The sequence below is a fragment of the Somniosus microcephalus genome, chromosome 7 (assembly GCF_052327205.1).
Source record: "Somniosus microcephalus isolate GS21.2 chromosome 7, FLI_Smic_1.0, whole genome shotgun sequence".
In the NCBI taxonomy this organism is placed as follows: Eukaryota; Metazoa; Chordata; class Chondrichthyes; order Squaliformes; family Somniosidae; genus Somniosus; species Somniosus microcephalus.
Window position 1 is genome coordinate 62,976,417 of NC_140993.1, and position 22,279 is coordinate 62,998,695.

At 43.8% G+C, this 22,279-nt stretch overlaps 1 protein-coding gene across 2 annotated transcripts in view; it reads right to left on the minus strand.

Annotated features, from left to right (window-relative positions):
• Positions 1-22,279, minus strand: part of map3k22 (mitogen-activated protein kinase kinase kinase 22) — a 157,643-nt gene that overhangs the window by 37,302 nt on the left and 98,062 nt on the right. For both annotated transcript variants that reach the window (XM_085992505.1, XM_085992506.1), the window contains exons 11-12: positions 2,966-3,058; positions 996-1,187 (exon numbers count right to left, since the gene is read on the minus strand). In XM_085992505.1, coding sequence (XP_085848631.1) covers positions 996-1,187; positions 2,966-3,058 — 285 coding nt within the window. The remainder of the gene's footprint in view (positions 1-995; positions 1,188-2,965; positions 3,059-22,279) is intronic.

Below are 22,279 nucleotides of genomic sequence, written 5' to 3' on the forward strand. Positions count from 1 at the left end.
TCCTGTAATATAGGAAAAGGCTATTAGGCCTTATTAAGACGAACCCTTTTAATATATCAACCCCACCCACATACTTTTTCAATATATTCCTTAAATCTTCTCCCTCCAGAAACAGAACTAATACTCTCTGGTAACTTACTCCACAATGTGTTAACCTTTATAATGATATATTAGTTTGAGTAGAAGATTTTAAAGTGTTGCCTTAACACAATAAAAAAAAAGGTTAAATTAAAGTCAGCCAATCTGCAAACTGGAGTTTGTTATACCAACAGAAACTGTTGAATGCAATTTATTTAAAACCATATGTTATAAATATATATGCATCACATCACCATATATATTATTTTTCACCATGGGAGAAAGAATTACTTTAGTAGCTATCACCTCAATTTTAACCTAACACACAGTGCGAAAACGGGGCAGTTTCAGGTCAGCATCAAATTTACACCCACATGATTTAACGCTCCACTGAAGTGAACAAAACGTAAAATCATACGGGTGTAAATCAGACGTCTGACCCAAACCCGCCCCATTATCATGGTGGGTTATATTAAAATGGGGGCTGTGTCAAGGTTCTTTGCATGCATTCATGAAGATTTACGGTGAAGATTGTAAATACTTACTTTTACAATGTTGCACCACTCAGTGACCATAGAAATTCTTCCCTTGCATACTCTCCCTCCAGAAACATTCTAGGTTTATTCCATCTATACCACTTTGTGCACATCAGTGAGGTCCCGCCTTAATATTCCTACAGTAAGAATTCCTGTGGTCGTTGTGTGTAGTAACATTATAAATGTGTAGATTTCCTGTTCGTGACTTCTAGCAGAAAAAGCGAAACAGAGGGAACCTTCACCTTTTCTAAAGGTGCCGCACTTAGTGATCGGAGAATTTTGAACCATCTTTTATCTAAGAATGTAGTCTGAGCTTCCCTAATCTTTCCTTGTAGCTCAGCCCTCATTTGCACTTGGGAGAAGTGCTATAGATTTACTTACATATTGAAGGCAAGTGCCTGTCATGAAGTTTCAGGCAAGTTTTGTCTTCGCTGCTCCACCGAATGGTGCGGTTCTCATCATACTGCAAGGTGCTCCCCATGCTGTCCCCGTTGGCACTGTGTGACCTACTGGAAGGAACGAGCTGGAAAAGATTTTCCTGATGGATGAAGCTCCGGGGGAAAGTTCTTCTCCCTGAATGAAAAATGATTAACAAAACAATAGTTATACATTTCACATATGCAAATATCACACAGCGCTTCACAACAAATTATTTGCTTTTGAAGTATAGTCATTGCTGTTATGTAGGCAAATTTGGTAGCCAATTTGCATGCAATAAAGGTCCTACAAAAGCAAATGGGTTAAATGAATGTTGGCCAGGATGAACTCCCTGCTCTTCTTCAAAGGTTCTTTAAACTGCACATTTAGACATGGCCTCAGTTTACTGTCTCATCCAAAAGGCAGCACCTCTAATAATGCAGCACTCTCTCACTAATGCACTGAATCATCAACCTAGAATACATGCTGAAGTTCAGGCTTGAACCCACTCAGTGTTGAGAGCAGTAGTATTGAGCCAAGCGGACTATATTTTTTTTAATAAATAAGCGTATCAGCAATATGTAAAGCCAGAAAAAAATCTGCTCCAGAACTAGTTTCAGATTCATGGGCTACACCTGAATTTATATGGCACTCTTTACATAAAAAAGATCATCCCCAGCATTTAGAAAGGTGTAAACATAAACAGAGTGGGAAACAAGAGGAAATATAGAAGGGACAGAGGAAGACTTTTTTTTATTCATTCATGGGATGTTGAGAAGGTGGTGGCTTGCTAGGCCATTTCCGAGGGCAGTTAAGAGTCAACACTGCTGTGGGTCTGGAGTCACATATACGCCAGACCAAATAAGGATGGCAGTGAACCAGATGGGTTTTTACTAGCTTTTTATTCCTGATTTTTAAAATTTAATTAACTGAACTTAAATTCCCCAGCTGCCGTGGTGGGATTTGAACTCATGTCCCCGGATCTAGTCCAGGCCTCTGGATTACTAGTCCAGTAATATAATCACTATGGGAGTCCCATACTGTTGTGCAAAAAGCTTTTAGTAAACCTTCTTGCTTAAGCAGTTCCAATAGCACAGTTGTTAAGTGTATTGCCTACTGTGCAATTGAGCCATACAGATCAGGGAGGCCCAAGGCTCGATCGTCCATTTGTGCCGAGTTAGCTGATCTGAGAGAGGCAATGGGAGAAGAAACAGTAGGCTTCAACGGTTCTGGGCTAGAGAAGTGGAAAACAAAAACACAGCTCCCACTTCACATGATTATCCACTGACTCCAATTGGAAAGAATGCACATGTGGGCACTGGGCGGGTACAGGATATGCTCAAGGTTGGAGAGCCTGCCAACACTCACTCTCTAAGCTCTGACACGAAGGGCAGCTAATTGGGTCTGGTATTAATGAGCTTCTAGTCTCCTTGCAACTGCGGTCAGCAAGAGTCAACCAGCCCCAACAGCAGAGGAGTGATTTTTATTAAAAAACAGAATGTCTGCCGAAGTATCACCATGCAATTGACATTTTTAAAACAACATGCCAAATGTTTTGTTCCTGTGTTTTCCCGTAATTAGCTGGAAGATATTTTCTTTATTCTGGATCTGCAGGCCATAACTTCAACCTAACTAAGGCCTCTTTAAATGGAACGATTTGCTAAGTGCTTCCTCTTTCATGTTTTATGATCTTTATGCCAAATAACATGACCAAATAGTTCTGTGGAGCATGATGGTTCCTGTGCTACTGGGATCTAGGAAACAGCTTCCATGGCACGCAACTGGCCAGTAGAGACATACAGATAGATAGTCTGCTGTTTTATCTAGGCATAGATGAGAAATTATACAGAACTTTCCCTCAGGGGATGAAGTAACAAAATTGGGTCAATCAATGCAAGACCATCAGGAATCTCAAAATCCATCCTTTAACTTACCATCACTATAGTCCTTGCGGTGATGGGAGACGTGATACTGCCGCGGGTATGTCCCGCCTTTTCCTGCTCTTTCACAATAGTGATTGGCATATTCTGAAAGAGAAAACAAAATTAAAATTAGCCGTTATTGGATGGTTTGAAAGCTACCGCAGTTCAGCAATCCCTCAAAGAACCAGATAATTAAATCTCCTAAACAATACTGACATGGAAGATTTCTCAGCATTTAACTTGGCTTCTTTTCTTCAGATAGATTATACAATCACCACTGCAAAAGCTGCCAAACTTGTATGCTGTGCCAACAAATAGCTTGGCTCAGTTAGTAGCACTCACCATTGACCAGAAACTTAACTGGACCAGCCACATAAATACTGTGGCAACAAGAGCAGGTCAGAGGCTGGGTATTCTGTTTTGAGTGTCTCACCTCCTGACTCCCCAAAGCCTTTCTATCATCTACAAGGCACAAATCAGGAGTATGATGGAATACTCTCCATTTGCCTGGATGAGTACAGCTCCAACAACACTCAAGAAGCTTGACACCATCCAGGACCAAGCAGCCTGCTTGATTGGCACCCCATCCACCACCTTAAAAACATTCATTCCCTCCACCACCAGCGTACAGTGGCTGCAGTGTGTACCATCTACAAGATGCACTGCAGCAACTCGCCAAGGCTTCTTCGGCAGCACCCCACAAACCCGCAACCTCTACCACCTAGAAGGACAAGGGCAGCAGGCGCATGGGAGCACCACCATCTCCAAGTTCCCTGCAAATCGCACACCATCCTGACTTGGAAGTATATTGCCGTTCCTTCATCATCACTGGGTCAAAATCCTGGAACTCCCTCCCTAACAGCACTGTGGGAGTACCTTCACACACGGACTGCAGCGGTTCAAGAAGGCAGCTCACCACTACCTTCTCAAGGGCAACTAGGGATGGGCAATAAATGCTGGCCTTGCCAGCGACGCCCACATCCCATGAACGAATATAAAAAAAACTCTTACCTGTGTGTCAGAACGTTTGTGAGCACATAATCTAGGCTGACTTTCCAGTCCAGTAATTGGGCAGTTCTGTATATTAAGAGGTGCTGTCCTTCAGTTTATTTTTTACATTCTTCTCAAAATATATTTTTCTATTTCTTTTTACGATAAAGGCAAAGCTACATTTATTGCCCATAAATGGTGGGCCATCTTCAGAGTCCATTAAGAGTCACCCACATACAGACTAAATCAGGTAGTGGTGGCAAGTTGCTTTCTCTGACAGGTGGGAGTGAAAGGCACGTGAGTATTTAGTTCTCTCATAAGAAATAGGAGCAAGAATAGGCCACTTGGCCCCTTGAGCCTGCTCCGCCATTCAATATCATGGCTGATCTTGGGCTCAAAGCTACTTCCCTGCCCGCTCTCCATAACCCTTCACTCCCTTATCTTGCAAAATCTGTCATCATTTTAATGAGGGTGGCATTTCCCTTTAAGAGGTCAATTCAAAATCGCTATTTGCTCACTAAGAAACACAGGTACGCAAGAAGAACATATCAGGATTAAATATACTACAGGAAACTTTCGTTTAACCGGAGGTTAAAAGTCCGGAAAGCTCTATCTACCGGCAAAATTCAGGAGCTGTTTTCTTTAAGTTTTTTTTACTTCTCGTTGCTTTTTTTCCCAGTCAGGCTCTGCAAGGTCTGTAGCTAAGCAACAGCTTCAGCTAGGACGCTTGCAGCTGCAGCCGCCTGTTTTGAAGCTGTTGCTAAGTCATCAAAGAGTGCTGTGAGTTTGGGTAAGTGTGAGAGTTCTTTAATTGTTATTTCTCTTTAAATCATTCTTGATAAGATTACTTAAGCAGTTTAAGTAAAGGGGAAAAGTTAAATATTTGGGATTCTGTTGGTTTAAGAAGAGTAAAACAAGGTTACACTGCAGTAGGAGTAAATTGGCACAGCAGGCAGTGGAAACCAGTTTTCTAACCAATCAGCAGGGGTGACTCATTTGGCTGTAAACAAACAAACAGTATAAAAAGACCAGTCCTAGTGCGAGTCATCAAAGAGTGCTGTGAGTTTGGGTAAGTGTGAGTTAGGGTAAGTGGGGTGTTAGGTGCTCTTTTCAAACTTTAACTCTGTGGGTTGTAGTTAATAAGGCCTTTCTGGTGCAGAGTGACTGTTGGTAAACCATTTAACTGGTGTAACTAGAGGGATTGATTTAATTTAAATCCAATTAATTAAAGGGGATACTAGCATCTAAAATCGGGCAGAGGGTGTCCATAACTAACAATAACAAATTTAATTAATTACATAGAATGGAGCAGGTGATGTGTTACTGTTGCGAGATGTGGGAGCCGGTGAACCCCATTGAGGCTCACGGTGATTACGTCTGTGACAAGTGTCTGCTGCTACAGGAACTCCAGCTCCGTGTTGATGAGCTGGCGTCTGAGCTTCAGACACTGCGACACATCAGGGAGGGGGGAGAAGTATCTGGACTCTGTATCAGGAGGTGGTCACACCTATGAAGTTAATTAATTCAGATGTAGCCCATGGTCAGGGACAGGACGGTGTGACTACGAGTGAGGCAGGTACGGGGATCCAGGAGGTACAGCTGGAGGAGCCGCAGCCCTTGTTCTTGTCCAACAGGTTCGAGGTTCTTGCTCCCTGTGGGGACAGGAGCAGCGAATGCAGGGAGGATGAGCAACCTGGCCACAGCACCGTGGAACGGGGGGCCATTCAAGAGGGGGGAGTAAATAGAAATGTTGTAGTGGTAGGGGATAGTATTATTAGGGGGATAGATAGAGTTCTCTGCAGCCGAGAGCGAGAGTCCCGAAGGCTGTGTTGCCTACCCGGTGCCAGGGTTAAGGACATCTCCTCTGGGCTGGAAAGAAACTTGCAGTGGGAGGGGGTGGATCCAGTTGTCGTGGTCCATGTTGGTACAAACGACGTAGATAGGACTAGGAAGCCGGTTCTGTTAAAGGAGTATGAGCAGCTAGGGGTCAAATTAAAAAACAGAACCTCAAGGGTAATAATCTCTGGATTATTACCTGAGCCACGAGCGAATTTGGCTAGGACAAATAAAATTAGAGAGTTAAATGCGTGGCTCAAAGACTGGTGTGGGAGAAATGGGTTTTGCTTCCTGGGACACTGGCACCAGTGCTGGGGCAGGAGGGAGCTGTTCCGTTGGGACGGGCTTCACTTGGCCAGTGCTGGGACTAGAGTCCTGGCGGATCATATAACCAGGGCTGTAGAGAGGGCTTTAAACTAACTAGTGGGGGGGGGGTTCCTAGAGAGCAAATAATAAAAATGACAACAGAGAAGGTCATAGACTTAGGTAGCAGTGGGGAAATTAAAAACCAGAGCGTGTCAGGAAGGGGCAGAAGGTATGGAGTAAAAGGTAAAGTAATAAAAAGGGCAAAAGCAGGAACTAAGTGTCACAAAACATATTTGAAAGTTCTCTATCTGAATGCACGTAGCATTCGTAACAAAATAGACGAGTTAATGGCACAAATAACTACATATGGGTATGATCTTGTGGCCATTACAGAAACATGGCTGCAGGGTGACAATGCCTGGGAATTAAACATACCAGGTTATTTAATGATCAGGAAGGACAGGCAGGAAGGAAGGGGAGGTGGGGTGGCTATGTTAATAAAGGAAGGAATCACTGTAATACAGAGAAATGATATTGGGTCAAAAGATCAGGATAATGAAACAGTTTGGGTGGAGGTAAGGAATAATAAGGGGAAAAAAACACTAGTGCACGTAGTCTATAGGCCTCCGAACAGTTGCAACTCTGTTGGACGGAGTATCAATCAGGAAATAGTTGAGGCTTGTAATAAGGGAACATCTATAATTATGGGGGATTTTAACTATCATATTAATTGGACAAATCAAATTGGGCAGGGCTGCCTTGAGGATGAGTTCATTGAGTGTATTAGGGATGGGTTTCTTGAGCAGTATGTAACTGAACCGACCAGGGGGCAAGCAACCTTAGATCTGGTCCTGTGTAACGAGACAGGGTTAATTAAAAATGTCCCAGTAAAGGATCCCCTTGGAATGAGTGACGATAACATGGTTGAATTCCATATTCAATTAGAGGGTGAGAAGGTTGGATCTCAAACAAGCGTGCTAAGCTTGAATAAAGGAGACTATGAAGGTATGAGAGTGGAATTGAGTAGAGTGGATTGGGGAAATAGATTAAAGAGTAAGACGATACATGATCAGTGGTGTACATTTAAGGAGTTATTTTACAACTTCCAAAAAATATATATTCCACTGAGAAGAAAAAAGGGTGTAAAAGAAAAGACAGCCATCCGTGGCTAAGTAAAGAAATTAAGGATGGTATTCGACTAAAAACAAGGGCATATAAGGGAGCCAAATCTAGTGGGAGGATAGAGGATTGGGAAAACTTTAAAAGACAGCAAAAAATAACAAAAAGATGATTAAGAAAGGGAAGACAGATTATGAAAGTAAATTAGCAAAAAATATAAAAACAGATAGTAAGAGTTTTTATAGTTATATAAAAAGAAAAAGGGTGGCTAAAATAAATGTTGGTCCCTTAGAGGATGAGACCGGGAAATTAATGGTGGGAAATATGGAGATGGCAAAAACACTGAATGAATATTTTGTATCAGTCTTTACAGTAGAAGACACTAAGAATATCCCAACACTGGACAAACAGGGGGTTATGGGGGGCAGGAGCTAAACACGATCAAAATCACTAAGGAAGTGGTACTCGGTAAAATAATGGGACTCAAGGCGGATAAATCACCTGGGCCTGATGGCTTACATCCTAGGGTCTTGAGGGAATTGGCGGTAGGGATTGTGGATGCATTGGTAATAATTTTCCAAAACTCCCTGGACTCAGCAAAGGTCCCGGCAGACTGGAAAACTGCTAATGTAACACCCTTATTTAAAAAGGGCAGTAGACAGAAGGCTGGAAACTATAGTCCGGTTAGCCTAACATCTGTGGTAGGTAAAATTTTGGAGTCCATTATTAAGGAGACGGTAACAGGACATTTGGATAATCATAATTTAATAGGACAAAGTCAGCATGGTTTTATGAAGGGGAAGTCATGTTTGACAAATTTGCTGGAGTTCTTTAAGGAAGTAACATATAGGGTGGATAAAGGGGAACCAGTGGACGTAGTGTATTTAGACTTCCAAAAGGCATTTGACAAGGTGCCACACAAAAGATTATTGCTTAAGATAAAAAATCACAGGATTGGGGGTAATATTCTGGCATGGATAGAGGATTGGCTATCTAACAGAAAGCAGAGAGTTGGGATAAATGGTTCATTCTCAGACTGGCAATCAGTAACTAGTGGTGTTCCGCAGGGGTCAGTGCTGGGTCCCCAACTCTTTACAATCTATATTAACGATTTGGAGGAGGGGACCGAGTGTAACATATCAAAGTTTGCAGATGATACTAAGATGGGAGGGAAAGTAGTGAGTGAGGAGGACATAAAAAACCTGCAAGGGGACATAGACAGGCTAAATAAGTGGGCAGAGATTTGGCAGATGGAATACAATACTGGAAAGTGTGAGGTTATGCACTTTGGCAGGAAAAATCGTAGAGCAAGTTATTATCTTAATGGCAAGAAACTGGAAAGTACTGAAGTACAAAGGGATCTGGGGGTCCTGGTGCACGAAACTCAAAAGGTTAGTATGCAGGTGCAGCAAGTGATTAAGAAGGCCAATGGAATGTTGGCTTTCATTGCTAGGGGAATAGAATATAAAAATAGGGAGGTATTGCTTCAGTTGTACAAGGTATTGGTGAGACCGCACCTGGAATACTGCATACAGTTTTGGTGTCCATACTTAAGAAAAGACATACTCGCTCTCGAGTCAGTACAAAGAAGGTTCACTCGGTTAATCCCGGGGATGAGGGGATGGACATATGAGGAGAGGTTGAGTAGATTGGGACTCTACTCATTGGAGTTCAGAAGAATGAGAGGCGATCTTATTGAAACATATAAGATTGTGAAGGGGTTGGATCGGTTGGATGCGGGGAGGATGTTCCCGATGATGGGTGAAACTAGAACTAGGGGGCATAGTCTTAGAATAAGGGGCTGCTCTTTCAAAACTGAGATGAGGAGGAACTACTTCACTCAGAGGGTGGTAGGTCCATGGAATATGCTGCCCCAAAAAGCTGTAGAAGCTACATCATTACATAAATTTAAAACAGAAATAGACAGTTTCCTAGAAGTAAAGGGAATTAAGGGTTACGGGGAGCGGGCAGGAATTTGGACATGAGTCTAGGTTCGGATCGGTCATGGCCCTGTGGGTAGCGGAGCGGGCCCAGGGGCCGTGTAGCCTGATCCTGCTCCTATTTCATGTGTCTAATTCTGTTAGATTCAGGAGATGGTTCTGTGATAGTAGATTGGCGGTTAGGATCAGATCAGCCATGATCTTATTGAATGGCGGAGCAGGCTCGAGGGGCCGATTGGCCTACTCCTGCTCCTATTTCTTATGTTCTTATGTTCTTATTAACAGGGTTTGTTGATTCACACGGAGCTGAAAAGCTCTGTATGTTTTAACATTAACGCTGGTTTATACAGCAGTTTTGAGCTAACGGCACCAGCTCGGTCCCGTCAGTGCCGGATACCAGAAAGTTTCCTGTAATATTGTTTTATTTTGTGTTCACAATTTGTTTAGGCTTTTATTACTGAATACCCTAATTGAAGGACCAAGGCCTATTGCAACAGGAGTAGGCTATTCAGCCCCTCAGGCCTGCTTCCCTATTCAGTTAGATCATGACTGATCTGTATCTTAACTCCATTTGCTTGCCTTGGATCCATATCCTTTAATAACCTTACCTAACAAAAATCGATCAATCTCAGTTTTGAAATTTTCAATTGACCTAGCCTCAACGGCATTTTGAGCAAAAGCTCCAGATTTCTACTACCCTTTGCATGAAGAAGTGTTTCCTGACATAACTTTCAAATTAGAGCCAGGCCATTCAGGGGTTATGTTGTGGACTCCCCCACGATGAAGGAGGAAGACAACTCGCAGTTATATAGCGACTTTCGCAACCCCAGGACGTCCAAAATTCACTTCACAGCCACTGAAATACTTTTGAAGTCTAGTCACTGTTGTAATGTAGGGAAACACGGCACTCAATTTGATTCCACAAACAGCAATGAGACAATTTTCCAGATTTTTTTTTAGATGGTGTTGGTTGAGGAAAAAATGTTGGCTAGGACACCGTATCACCAATATCAGTGTTAAAGAAGACATCTGATCTGCGAGCACTGGCTGCTGATACTGGGTACCCAAAGTGTGAAATTGTTCCACTGCCCACCACTACCATCCCTGTACCACCACTACCATCCCTGTACCACCACTATCATCCCTGTACCACCACTACCATCCCTGTACAACATCTGCCCCAACTTGAGCTCAGCAGAATGTTTTTATGTCAAGTGCTAAGTATAGATCACAACAATGACTATCCTTTAAAAGTAATTAGCCAATTGTGAAGCACTTTGGGGAACCCTGAAGACTTAATAGACACTTAGGGGGGAATTTTGTGGGGGGTCAGCGGACGCGATCAGTGGCGGGTCGGGTGGGAAAGTGTTTTTTTTTTTTTTTTTTTAACAGCGGGGTCCTGACCCGCTGTAAACCTGCCGCCACGTGCCTTTACCAAATGTCGGGTCTGCCAGCAGAGCAGACCTGACACACAGCGGCAGAGGAGGCAATTAAAATCATTAGTGGCTTGTTTGACAATGCTTTTTTCCCAGCTTTTTGAATTTGACAGGTCACCCAACGGTTTCCCGCTGTCCTGGACCTCGTCTGTGAAGCTGAGGCGGGGGGTCACTGGCCATTGTTTCAGCTAATAAGTTGACAGCTTCAAATGTCAAGTCAAAGCTCCCAGCTGATTGAGAAATGTTCCCTTAGCTACTAGCTACTGTAAACTGCATTTCCACTACAGATTCAGGATGCTGTAAGTCTTTACACAAGTCTCCATCCAGTCTGACCTCATTACCTTTCCCACCATTGACCGATCGCTTCTGTCATGTCTACTTCACCTGCCATCTATTCCATCAGCATCAGTGCACTTTATACTCTCTCACCTTGATCCTTAGAATCCCACCACGATCAGCCCCAACACCAGCACCACCAGCAACAACACCAACATTCTCCACAATCAACTGATGCTGCACAGGACACAGGGCATCAGCACCTGACCACATTGCTGCCCGGGAGGCCAGGGATGGCCTCACCATGGCCAGATTTACTTCAGTTGATGCTGTACACCCTGGCTGCCACATGATGCACCAGGTTGTCACCACCACACACCAACATCATAAAGCATCTCTACAATGCCAAGCCATTCCTTTCACACACATTACCATTACGAGGGGTAACGTTATGTCTCACAATTCACTGCAACTCACTAAGCCACATCCAAAGGTGCACACAAATCTGTCCAAGAACACAAAGTGTTGAAAATAAAGGTTTCAATATTTGACACCACATTAACAGAGACTTTACATGAACATTGGATAAAACACCCAAGTGCCTACCCTTGTGTGTTGTTAGTTGGTATGATTGCACGAGGATGAGGGTGAGTGTGAGGGGTGGCTAGTGAGATAGGGATGTGATAATGTAGATAGAGAGGGATGGGTGGAGGTGCAAGGTAAGTTGGTGTGAGTAAGGATGTAAGGAGTAGGGTAGGGAAGGCAGAATGATGGGGATGTGATGAGAGGCACAGCGGGATGAGGTTGAGTGTGGCTTTGTACTAGCATTTCGTGATCTACTGAGATCATTGAAACATTTGCAGCACTGCACCCTGACCACATCCCTGCTTGTGCCCTCATCTGTAATGTGCAACCAGGCTGTGTTGATCTCCTAGACAGGTCTTCTCTGCCCATAGGAAGGGAAGTGGTCCTCCCTGTGTGCTGTGACTCCCTCCATAAGCATATGGAGGGAGTCATGGGAGAGCGTGGGTGCAGTCCTGCACCTCTGTGCAGTGCTTGTCAGTGTTTGCAGCACTTCAATGCTGTAGAACACTGACAGCACAACTGTCAAATTAAAGTTGGCTATGGTCCCTTTAAGGAAACCGGCTGATGACGTGTCATCAAATGACATCATCAGACCCGCTTCCTTCAATTGGCCTGGAAACTCGCTGGCCCAATCACGGTAAATTTATTCTACACAGCGGGCTGGAGCCGGCAGTGGGGCTGGGAGCCGCCAATGGGGCCAGGACCCGCCACTGACGTCACCCGCCATGAACCCGCCAAGGTTGGTAAAATCCAGCCTTAAATAAATACAAGTTCTTTTTTTCTAAGACAAGTTTTGTCCATGAATGAGTTCTCTGAACAGATTTCTTCAAAGGTAAAGCTTTAAGTGCATTTTTTTGATCTGGGAAAAACTCTGGATAAATCAGTTCTGGTGATTACCCACAGAATTAGCATCTCCTTAAAGGAGAAAGTAATTCTATAAGTAATCACCAGAACTGATTTATCTGCAGAATTCCTCCCACACAAAAAAATAGACTTGAAGCTTTAGATTTTCGAGAAATTTGCTCACAAAATCAAGAAATGGCAATGACATCAACATAAATCATAACATGATGGCCTGAATTTTAATACTTTGGCAGTTTGGGAGCTGGGGGCGGGGTCTTGGAAGCGGTCGGGAAACTCGGCAGAACCCTGGGTTTCCCGCAGACCCTGCCGAATTTAACAGCAGGGCCTGATTTGCATTGGAAACCTCTGTTTCCCACCTGCAGCCAGTCAGATCGAGAGGCTGGCTGGCTGCGGGCAGGTAGGCCTGTGGAACTAGGCCGCAGAGAGGAGGGAAGGATGGAGGAAGGGATTGCATGGGGGTTGGAGGAGCATGGGGTGGGGGAGGGGGGAACGGGAGCTCATCGGAGGGCCGGAAGCAGCAGATCGGGGGGCGGGGGCTCACTGCGTGGGAGCCGGAGGAGCATGGGGTGGTGGGGGGAGGCGAGAGGGGGGAATCGGAGTCCTCGTTGGGGTGGGGTTAGGCAGGGCCGCTGGATCCAGGAGGTAAGTGTAAAGGCACTTACCTCCTGGATCCAGCAGTCCTCGCCTTCCATTAGCTGGCGGGTTTCAGGAGGCCTGCATAACCTGACCAGCCACTGTTAAATTTAAAATGGTGGTTAAATCTGAGGCACGCCAGCCTCATTATGATATTTAAATAGTCGGCCCACCTCCTGGGAACAGGTTGGCTGCCTGTCCCCCTTCCCGCCTCTGTTAAAACCGGAAGTGGGCAGGTTTGGAGGCGGGATCTAGTCAGGATTCAGATTTGTAACACTTTAACTTCCCACCCGACCCCAACCCACCCGTTTTTGGGGGTTAAAATGATCTCTGATGTCTTTGTGACAAAAATAGTAAAGAAAGAATTTGCATTTATGCAATGCGTTATTAGGTCCTTGCAACGTCCCAAAAGGCTTTCGATAAGGTCCCGCATAAGAGATTAGCGTGTAAAGTTAAGGCACATGGGATTGGGGGCAAGGTATTGACTTGGATAGAGAACTGGTTGGCGGACAGAAAGCAGAGAGTAGGAATTAACGGGTCTTTTTCCAAGTGGCAGGCAGTGACTAGTGGGGTACCGCAGGGATCGGTCCTTGGACCCCAGCTATTCACAATATACATTAATGATCTAGATAAGGGAACTAGATGTGATATCTCCAAGTTTGCAGACGACACAAAGCTGGGTGGGCATGTGTGCTGCGAGGAGGATACCGAGAAACTCCAGGATGATTTGGACAGGCTGGGTGATTGGGCAGAAGCGTGGCAGATGCAATATAACGTGGATAAATGCGAGGTTATCCACTTTGGTTGCAAAAACAGAAAGGCAGACTATTATCTGAATGGCAATAGATTGGGAGAAGGGGAAGTGCAACGAGACCTGGGTGTCCTTGTGCACCAGTCGCTGAAGGTAAGCATGCAGGTGCAGCAGGCGGTGAAGAAGGCAAATGGTATGTTGGCCTTCATAGAGAAAGGGTTTGAGTACAGGAGTAAGGATGTCCTGCTGCAGTTGTACAGGGCCTTGGTGAGACTACACCTTGAGTACTGTGTGCAGTTTTGATCGCCTTATCTGAGGAAGGATGTTCTTGCCATGGAAGGAGTTCAGCGAAGATTCACAGGCTGATACCTGGGATGGCAGGAATGACCTATGAGGAGAGATTGGGTCGATTGGGCTTATACTCACTGGAGTTTAGAAGAATGAGAGGGGATCTCATCGAAACTTATAAAATTCTGACAGGTCTGGACAAACTAGATGCAGGTAGAATGTTCCCGATGGTCGGAGAGTCCAGAACCAGGGGTCATAGTCCAAGGATAAGCCATTTAGGACAGAGATGAGGAAGAATTTCTTCACCCAGAGAGTGGTGAACCTGTGGAATTCTCTACCACAGAAGGCGGTTGAGGCCAAGTCTTTAAATATATTCAAGAAGGAGTTAGATATACTTCTTAGAGCTAAAGGTATCAAGGGATATGGGGAGAAGGCAGGTACGAGGTACTGAGTTTGGATGATCAGCCATGATCTCATCGAATGGCGGAGCAGGCTCGAGGGGCCGAATGGCCTACTCCTGCTCCTATCTTCTATGTTTCTATGTAAATTTTGGACTGCAGTGAATGTTGTTCTGCAGGGAAACAGCTCTGCTCATCCCCACGAACACACAAAGGTTTGTTAATACTTTTTCTATGAAGGAGCTGTAGGGCACATTTAACTCTATGCCGCAGTAGATCTTAATGTTTAAAATGTTAAAAGGATTCGATAGGGTAGACACAGAGAAACTATTTCCTCTGATGGGGGAATAAAGAAAGTAACAGCCGTGAATTCCATTAAAAAATACACCCAAAGCAAGTGTTTTGCCACTGTCGCACATCACTGAAAGAAAATTGCAAAATTTAACACTTTTTAGTAATGAATGTCTTTTGGAACTTGCACATGTATTTACTGCCAAAAATTATTTTTCTTAAAATTAGAGCCAGGTATTTAGGAGGGAATTCAGAAAGCACTTTTTCACCTAAAGGGTAGTGGAAATCTGGAATTCTCTCCCTCAATTGGAGCTTTCAAAAGTGAGATCGATAGATTTTTGTTGGATACGGGTATCAAAGGGTGCGGAACCAAGGAGAGTAAGTAGAGTTAAGATCAGATCAGTCATGATCTAACTGAATGGAGGAACAGGCTAGAGGGGATGAACTCCTGTTCTTCAGCAGTCAGAGCTTACATCTGCCTCATGGTTGCATCCCTGGCCCCAAATGAATTTCTCGGGTGGCGGAAGAGGGTCAGTGTAATTTGAATAATTTTGTTGGTCTCTTGGGCCGTTCCTAGTGCCACTGAGATGGTCGCCAAAGGTGGGGGAGGAAATTGCTGCAGCAGCGACCGGTGTAGCCTGTCTAGCAGCGCTGACTGAAAATGTTGAAATCATTTTTTTTTAATTTTTACTTTTTACATTAGTGCAACGATCAATTGAATTGGAGAAAGCAGTCATTTATAAGTACCCCTCCCGCAAGACCATGGCATCCCTATGCCAGAGACTGATGGCATTGCCAAGTGTGCAGCATTGCTAAGGTGTAAATGATTGGAAATAATCCTGCCAATTTGCACCTAATTACAATTCACCCACTCGTACTTGAGCAGATATATTGAACACCCAATGTCACTTCTGGTGGTATTTCAAGGCAGGCAGTCAGGGGAATGCATCTTCGCCCAATTTTCCACCCCACCTACCCAGGTTACACCAATTTACTGGCGTGCCAGAGGAAATTCGACCATTGCGCTTTAAACGAAGGTCTATATTCTTCTTCTGGATATGGCGGACAATTGGCTTAACCACTCACTGCCAGATCTGGCTGGACAACATAAAGCATTATTGGTCCTGCTCTCATCTGCCAAAACTACTCACTATTCCAGAATCATTCCGGAATGCAAAGATAACCCCCGGCTAACTGTCTTGTTAAACACCTCTCCCCTGTCTCCTCCACCCTCACCTCCAACAATAAGTGCGAGGAGCTCATGGACTTCTGTCTCTAAGGTTGAAACCATCGGATCAGCTGCCTCTGCCACTTCCCTTCCTTCCCCTAGCCCACTGGGCCAAACTTCCTCTAAGGTTCCCCCCCTACTCTAGCCCTAAACTCGCATCTTTCTCCAGTTTCTCTCCGATCTCCCCTCATGACCTCCCCGTGCTCATCTTGTCCATGAGACCCACTTCCTGCTCCCTCAACCCTATTCCCACCAAACTGCTGACCACCCAACTTCCTTTTTTGGCTCCCCTGTTAGCTGACATTGTTAACGGTTCTCTCTCCTCAGGTACTGTCCCCCTCTCCTCAACAAACCAACCCTTGACCCTTCCGTCCTTCCAAAATACCGCCCCATTTCCAACCCAGCTTTCCTCTCCCAAATCCGTGCCCATCTTTCCCGGAACTCCATGTTTGAATCCCTCCAATCAGGTTTCTGCTGCTGCCACAGGACCGAAACAGCTCTCAAAGTCACAAATGACATCCTTTGTGACTGTGACAAAAGTAAACTATCCCTCCTCATTCTTCTCAACCTGTCTGCAGTCTTTGACACGGTTAACCACGCCATCCACTTCCAACGCCTCGCCACCATTGTCCAGCTGGGTGGGACTGCACTCGCCCGGTTCAATTCTTAACTATCTAATCGTAGCCAGAGAATGACCTGCAATGACTTCTCTTCCTGCTCCCGCATCGTTACCTCTGGTGTCCCCCTTGGATCTATCCTTGGCCCCCTCCTATTTCTCATCTACATGCTGCCCCTTGGCGATATCATCCAAAAGCACAGTCAGTTTCCACATGTACGCTGATGACACCCAGCTTTACCTCACCAGCACTTCTCTCGACCCCTCCACTGTCTCTAAATTGTCAGACTGCTTGTCCAACATCCAGTTCTGGATGAGTAAAAATTTTCTCCAATTAAATATTGGGAAGACCAAAACCATTGTTTTCAGTCCCCACCACAAACTCCGTTCCCTAGCCACTGATTCCATCCCTCTTCCTAACATCTGTCTGAGGCTGAACAACACTGTTCGCAACCTTGGTGTCATATCTGACCCTGAAATTAGTTTCCGACCACATATCTGCGTCATAACTAAGATCGCCTGTTTCCACCAACATAACATCGCCCGTCTCCACCCTTGCCTCAGCTCATCTGCTGCTGAAACCCTCATCCATGCCTTTGTTACCTCTAGACTCGACTATTCCAATACTCTCCTGGCTGGCCTCCCACGTTCTACCCTATGTAAATTTTAGGTCATCCAAAACTCGACTGCCCATGTCTTAACTCACACTAAGTCCCGTTCACTCAATCACCCCTGTGCTTATTAACCTCCACTGGCTCCAGGTTAAGCAACGCCTCGATTTAAAATTCTCATCCTTGTTTTCAAATCCCTCCATGGCCTCGCCCCTCCCTATCTTTGTAATCTCCTCCAGCCCCACAACCCCCCAAAATATCTGCACTCCTCTAATTATGGCCTCTTGAGCATCCCTGATTTTAATCACTGAACCATTGGTGGCCGTGCCTTCTGTTGCCTAGGCCCTAACTGCTGGAATTCCCTGCCTAAACCTCTCCGCCTCTCTTTCCTCCTTTAAGACACTCCTTAAATTCTACCTCTTCGACCAATCTGCCCTAATTTCTCCTTAGGTGGCTCGGTGTCAATTTCTGTCTTATAACGCTCCTGTGAAGCACTTTGGGACGTTTTACCATGTTAAAGTCCGCTATATAAATACAAGTTGTTGTTGTTGTTATTGTTGTTGTTCCATGTACCTGAGTCGTCTCCCATTTATATTAAGACTAAATACACTGATTTGTAGATTTCATGGAATGGGTGGAATCCAATGGCCCAAAAAATTGGTAAAAATCCCCAAAATTACTTGTACTAGAACTTGACTTCCTCAGTTACCATAAACTAGTTTGCCCTGATTGAGACTGATCACAGTAATTAATACGATAGCAAAATACTGCGGATGCTGGAAATCCAAAATAACAACAGAAAACGCTGGAAAAACTCAGCAGGCCAGGGCAGCATCCGCGGAGAGAGAAACAGAGTCAACGTTTCAGGTCGATGACCTTTCGTCAGTTCTGATGAAGGGTCCCAGACCTGAAACATTAACTCTGTTTCTCTCTCCACGGATGCTGCCCTGGCCTGCTGAGTTTTTCCAGCGTTTTCTGTTGTTATTTCACAGTAATTAACAGATGGCCTGAAACCTGTTCAATGCAGACACACAAGGAGGAAGGAGGGGCAGTGAAATAAATGACCATTTGCCCATCTGCTCGATATTTTGAGTCCCTTGGTCACGTGTGGGTGTTTAAGAATGTTTGGCTTTGTGAATTTACCTCAACGGTATAATCTTATCAGTAGGGTGTCTTTGACATACCCTTCTCACATTTCCGTTTTCACATCTTCAGCCCATGTTACATCAGGGCTGAGAAAGCTGAATTTGGGAAAGGCTTATACGTCCCTTGAGGATCAGGGACTATCAGTAGATTGTTCCAGCTCCATCACAAGTGCAACTCTTGCTCTTATAGCAGCAGTGCCTTATTTCCACTGGGTTCTTTTTTGTATTTCACTTTTCACCATTTAGAACTCCCAATCTTTCAGTTTTTATTTCTGAAAAGATTTCCCTGGAATTTTCTTGAGGTCTAGTTTGGATCTTTCAAAAACAGAAAAAAAAGAAACCAAAGTTAAATTATCAGTGGAAAACAGATAAATATTTGAAAACTGCTTTCGTAACATTGGTATTCACTCTCAGTGTATCCTCTGTGTGTGTGTGTGTGTGTGTGTGTGTGTGTGTGTGTGTGTGTGTGTGTGTGTGTGTCAAAGTATTTATACGCGGACTCCTTAACAATTGGAATGCAGGGCAGCAAGAAAGAGGTATCTGGGAAGTCAGGAGCAGGTATTGCAATTGAAATCCAGGGAATATAAATGGGAAAACCAGGCTTTTAATCATAGGATAAAGTGGAACAGCAAAAACATGTGAAAAATCAGAACGAGGCAAACCATTTGAGGAGGAAGAGAACAGGACGTTTTCAGAAAAATCTTGAAAACTTGAAACCCAGAAGCCCTAGTGTATCTCTGTTGACCAATACTCCAAGTAATTAGGGTGCTGCAGCAGGCACCCTGATGTCAGGACATTCAATTCCACAAGAGCATGCATTAAGATGTGCATGAATTCATCAGTACGATAAAATGGTAGACTGCCAGGTTCCCCTCTCCCCGCACAGCACTAATTTCTCCATTGGAAGAGTACCAAATTTTTAAATACACTCGAAACCTAACAGGGTAGAGGCCTGGAAATCAACATTAAAAGAATATATATTTATTCTCAGGATGTGGAAGATGCTGGTTTGTCCATTTTGATTGCTCATTCCTAACTGCCCTCAGAAGTTGATGGTGCACCCTTCATAGCGATTGTTAGTGCAACTGAGGAACTTGCCATGTCACTTCAGAGGTCATTAAGAGTTGATAATGTTGTGTGGACTGGAGTCACCTGTAGGCCACACTATGTAGGGGTAGCAGGTTCCCTTTCCCTAATGAAAGACATTGGTGAAACAGTTGCTCTTTTTTTTTAAAATGACAATCTAGCAGCTTTCATGGTATTTTTTTTCCTGCTGCCAGCCCACAAATTACCAAATTTATTGAATTCAATTTCACAACTTTCCATGGTGGTATTTGAACTCGGACTTTTAGTTCAGTGCCATAACCACTATACTATCATATCCATCACAGGGAAGCTGAAGGCACGAAAGGCAGGCAGCACAGTGTTTGAAATTCCGAAACACTACATCACAGAGTAACACAATGCAAGTTTGTAACACCACACTGTGAGTTACTGACCGCAAATAGTGATTCTCTCCATATGTACAGTCCCTTCTCCATCAGTACCAACTACAGACGACAAACCATGACAGAGATAACAGATGTAAGATGTCACACAACACCAGGTTATAGTCCAACAGCTTTATTTGAAATCACAAGCTTTCGGAGTGCTGCTCCTTCGTCAGGTGAAGTGGAGAAATGCATAAAGACACAGCTTATATAGTCAGAGAATAATGTCAGATGTTTACAGGTAATCTTTCTGTGGTGATTATTTCCTATGTTTAATAAGAAGTATTGTGATTGGTGAATGGGGCGGTTGTTCTCTGTATTAGTAAGAAATATTGTAATTGGTTGTTTGTTTCTACCTTGAGATATATGCTGTAAACTCATTGGTAGTGGATGTCAGGTGATTTGTGGTGGCCATCTTAAATTCAGTTCTCTCCAGTCATTGTTAGAGACTGGTGTTGAAAGATGTGCTACTGGGTTTTTAAAGTTAATAAAGCCTAGATTAGAAAGGCAAATCTATTCTTTATTTCAATTTATTAACTTTTTATCAGAATGGAGCGATATCTTCAACCAGAACGATTCAATGCTGACCCTAATTCTGCAGGAGTGGATGATAAATGGAAACATTGGTATTGTACATTTACAAACTTTTTGGGTGTGTTGGAACAAGAGTCTCTGAATAAGCTGAATATGCTGATCAACTACATTGCTCCGGATGTGTATAAGTATATTTTGGACTGTAAAACTTACGAATTGGCTATTTCTACATTGGAGAAGATTTTTGTTAAACCAAAGAATGAGGTATTTGCACGTTACCTTCTATCTGCACGTAGGCAGCAGGTGGGAGAATCTTTGGATACTTATTTACAAGCACTTCGGCACCTTAGTGCTAACTGTAATTATAAAGCCGTGACGGCTGAAGAATATAAGGAAGAATCGGTACGGGATGCTTTTATTAATGGACTACTGTCTAGATCAATTCGTCAGCGGTTGTTAGAAAATAAGACTTTGGATCTCAAGAGTGCTTTTGAGCAAGCTTCTACATTGGATATGGCTCAGAGAAGTTTGGATTCTTATGCTCTTTCTAATCGGCCTGTGACTGTGGTTTTGGCAGTTCCGGACGAAAAGGAATTAGGTGGACTTAATGGGAGTGGTTTACTAGATTTTGAAATAGTTTCTACTCCAACAGCTCCATCTTCTACTTCGGCGGCTGTTGCCTCTAGGATTCAGTGGGAACGTCCGGCATCCTCGTTTGAAGTGTCCTACCCGGGAGGCTGTATGTAGTAAATGCGGCAAGAGAGGTCATTATGCACGTGTTTGTAAATCATTAGGTTCAATTACCTCCTCTTCTGCGACTATTCAACCTGTAGAGAGGGCGTTTATTGCATCAATTTCTGCTGCATTTGCTCATGGCCTAAACAAAGCTATAGTTATGGCCCAAGTTAATGGGTTAGAAGTGAAGGCTCTCATAGATACGGGCAGTACCGAGAGTTTTATAAGTCTTCAGTTTGTGAAGGAAAAGAGTTTGAAAATCTTGCCTGTTACTTATCAGGTGTGTATGGCGCAGATGACCCTTACTTCACAAGTAGCTGGTTGTTGCCTTGTGAAATTGATTCTTCTAGGTAATACGTATACTGATATACGCCTATCTGTTTTGCCTAATCTTTGTGCGGATATTTTGATTGGTCATGATGTGCTTAAATTACACGAGTCTCTCAGTTTTTCGTTTGGAGGGACTAAGCCACCCTTATCCATTTGTGGATTAACTTCTTTATCCATTTCTCCATTATCACTTTTTTTTCCAATTTGATGCCAGAATGTAAGCCAATTGCTACCAAGTCAAGAAGGTATAGCAGTCAGGATAGAGAATTTATTAATTCTGAAGTCCAACGTCTTTTATTGGAAGGAATCATTGAACTTAGTTGTTCGCCTTGGATGGCTCAGGCAGTTGTCACCACTAACGAGAGGCATAAGAAACGAATGGTGATAGACTACTCTCAAACTATTAATAGGTATACTCAATTAGATGCGTACCCTTTGCCTAAGATTGATGAGCTTATCAACAAAGTATCTCAGTATAAGTTTTTTAGCACTATTGATTTAAAGAGTGCTTATCATCAGATTCCTATTGTTAAGAGGGATCAACCAAATACAGCCTTTGAGGCTGGTGGAAAGCTGTATCAGTTTTGCCGAATACCATTTGGTGTTACTAATGGTGTTGCTTGTTTTCAACGGGCAATGGATGCTTTTATAAGTGATAACTCTCTCTCTGACACCTTCTCATATTTAGATGATATTACGGTGTGTGGTAAGTCAAGGGTGGAGCATGATTCTAATTTAGAAAGATTCCTTCAAGCTGCGGAAAAAGTTGGTTTAACTTTTAATAAAGAGAAGTGTATCTTTTCGACTACTGAGGTAAATCTACTGAGGTATATTATCTCGGGAAATAAGATTAAACCAGATCCAGAACGTCTGCGACCATTGATCGATTTACCTTATCCTACTAATTCTAAGGCTTTGCAACGA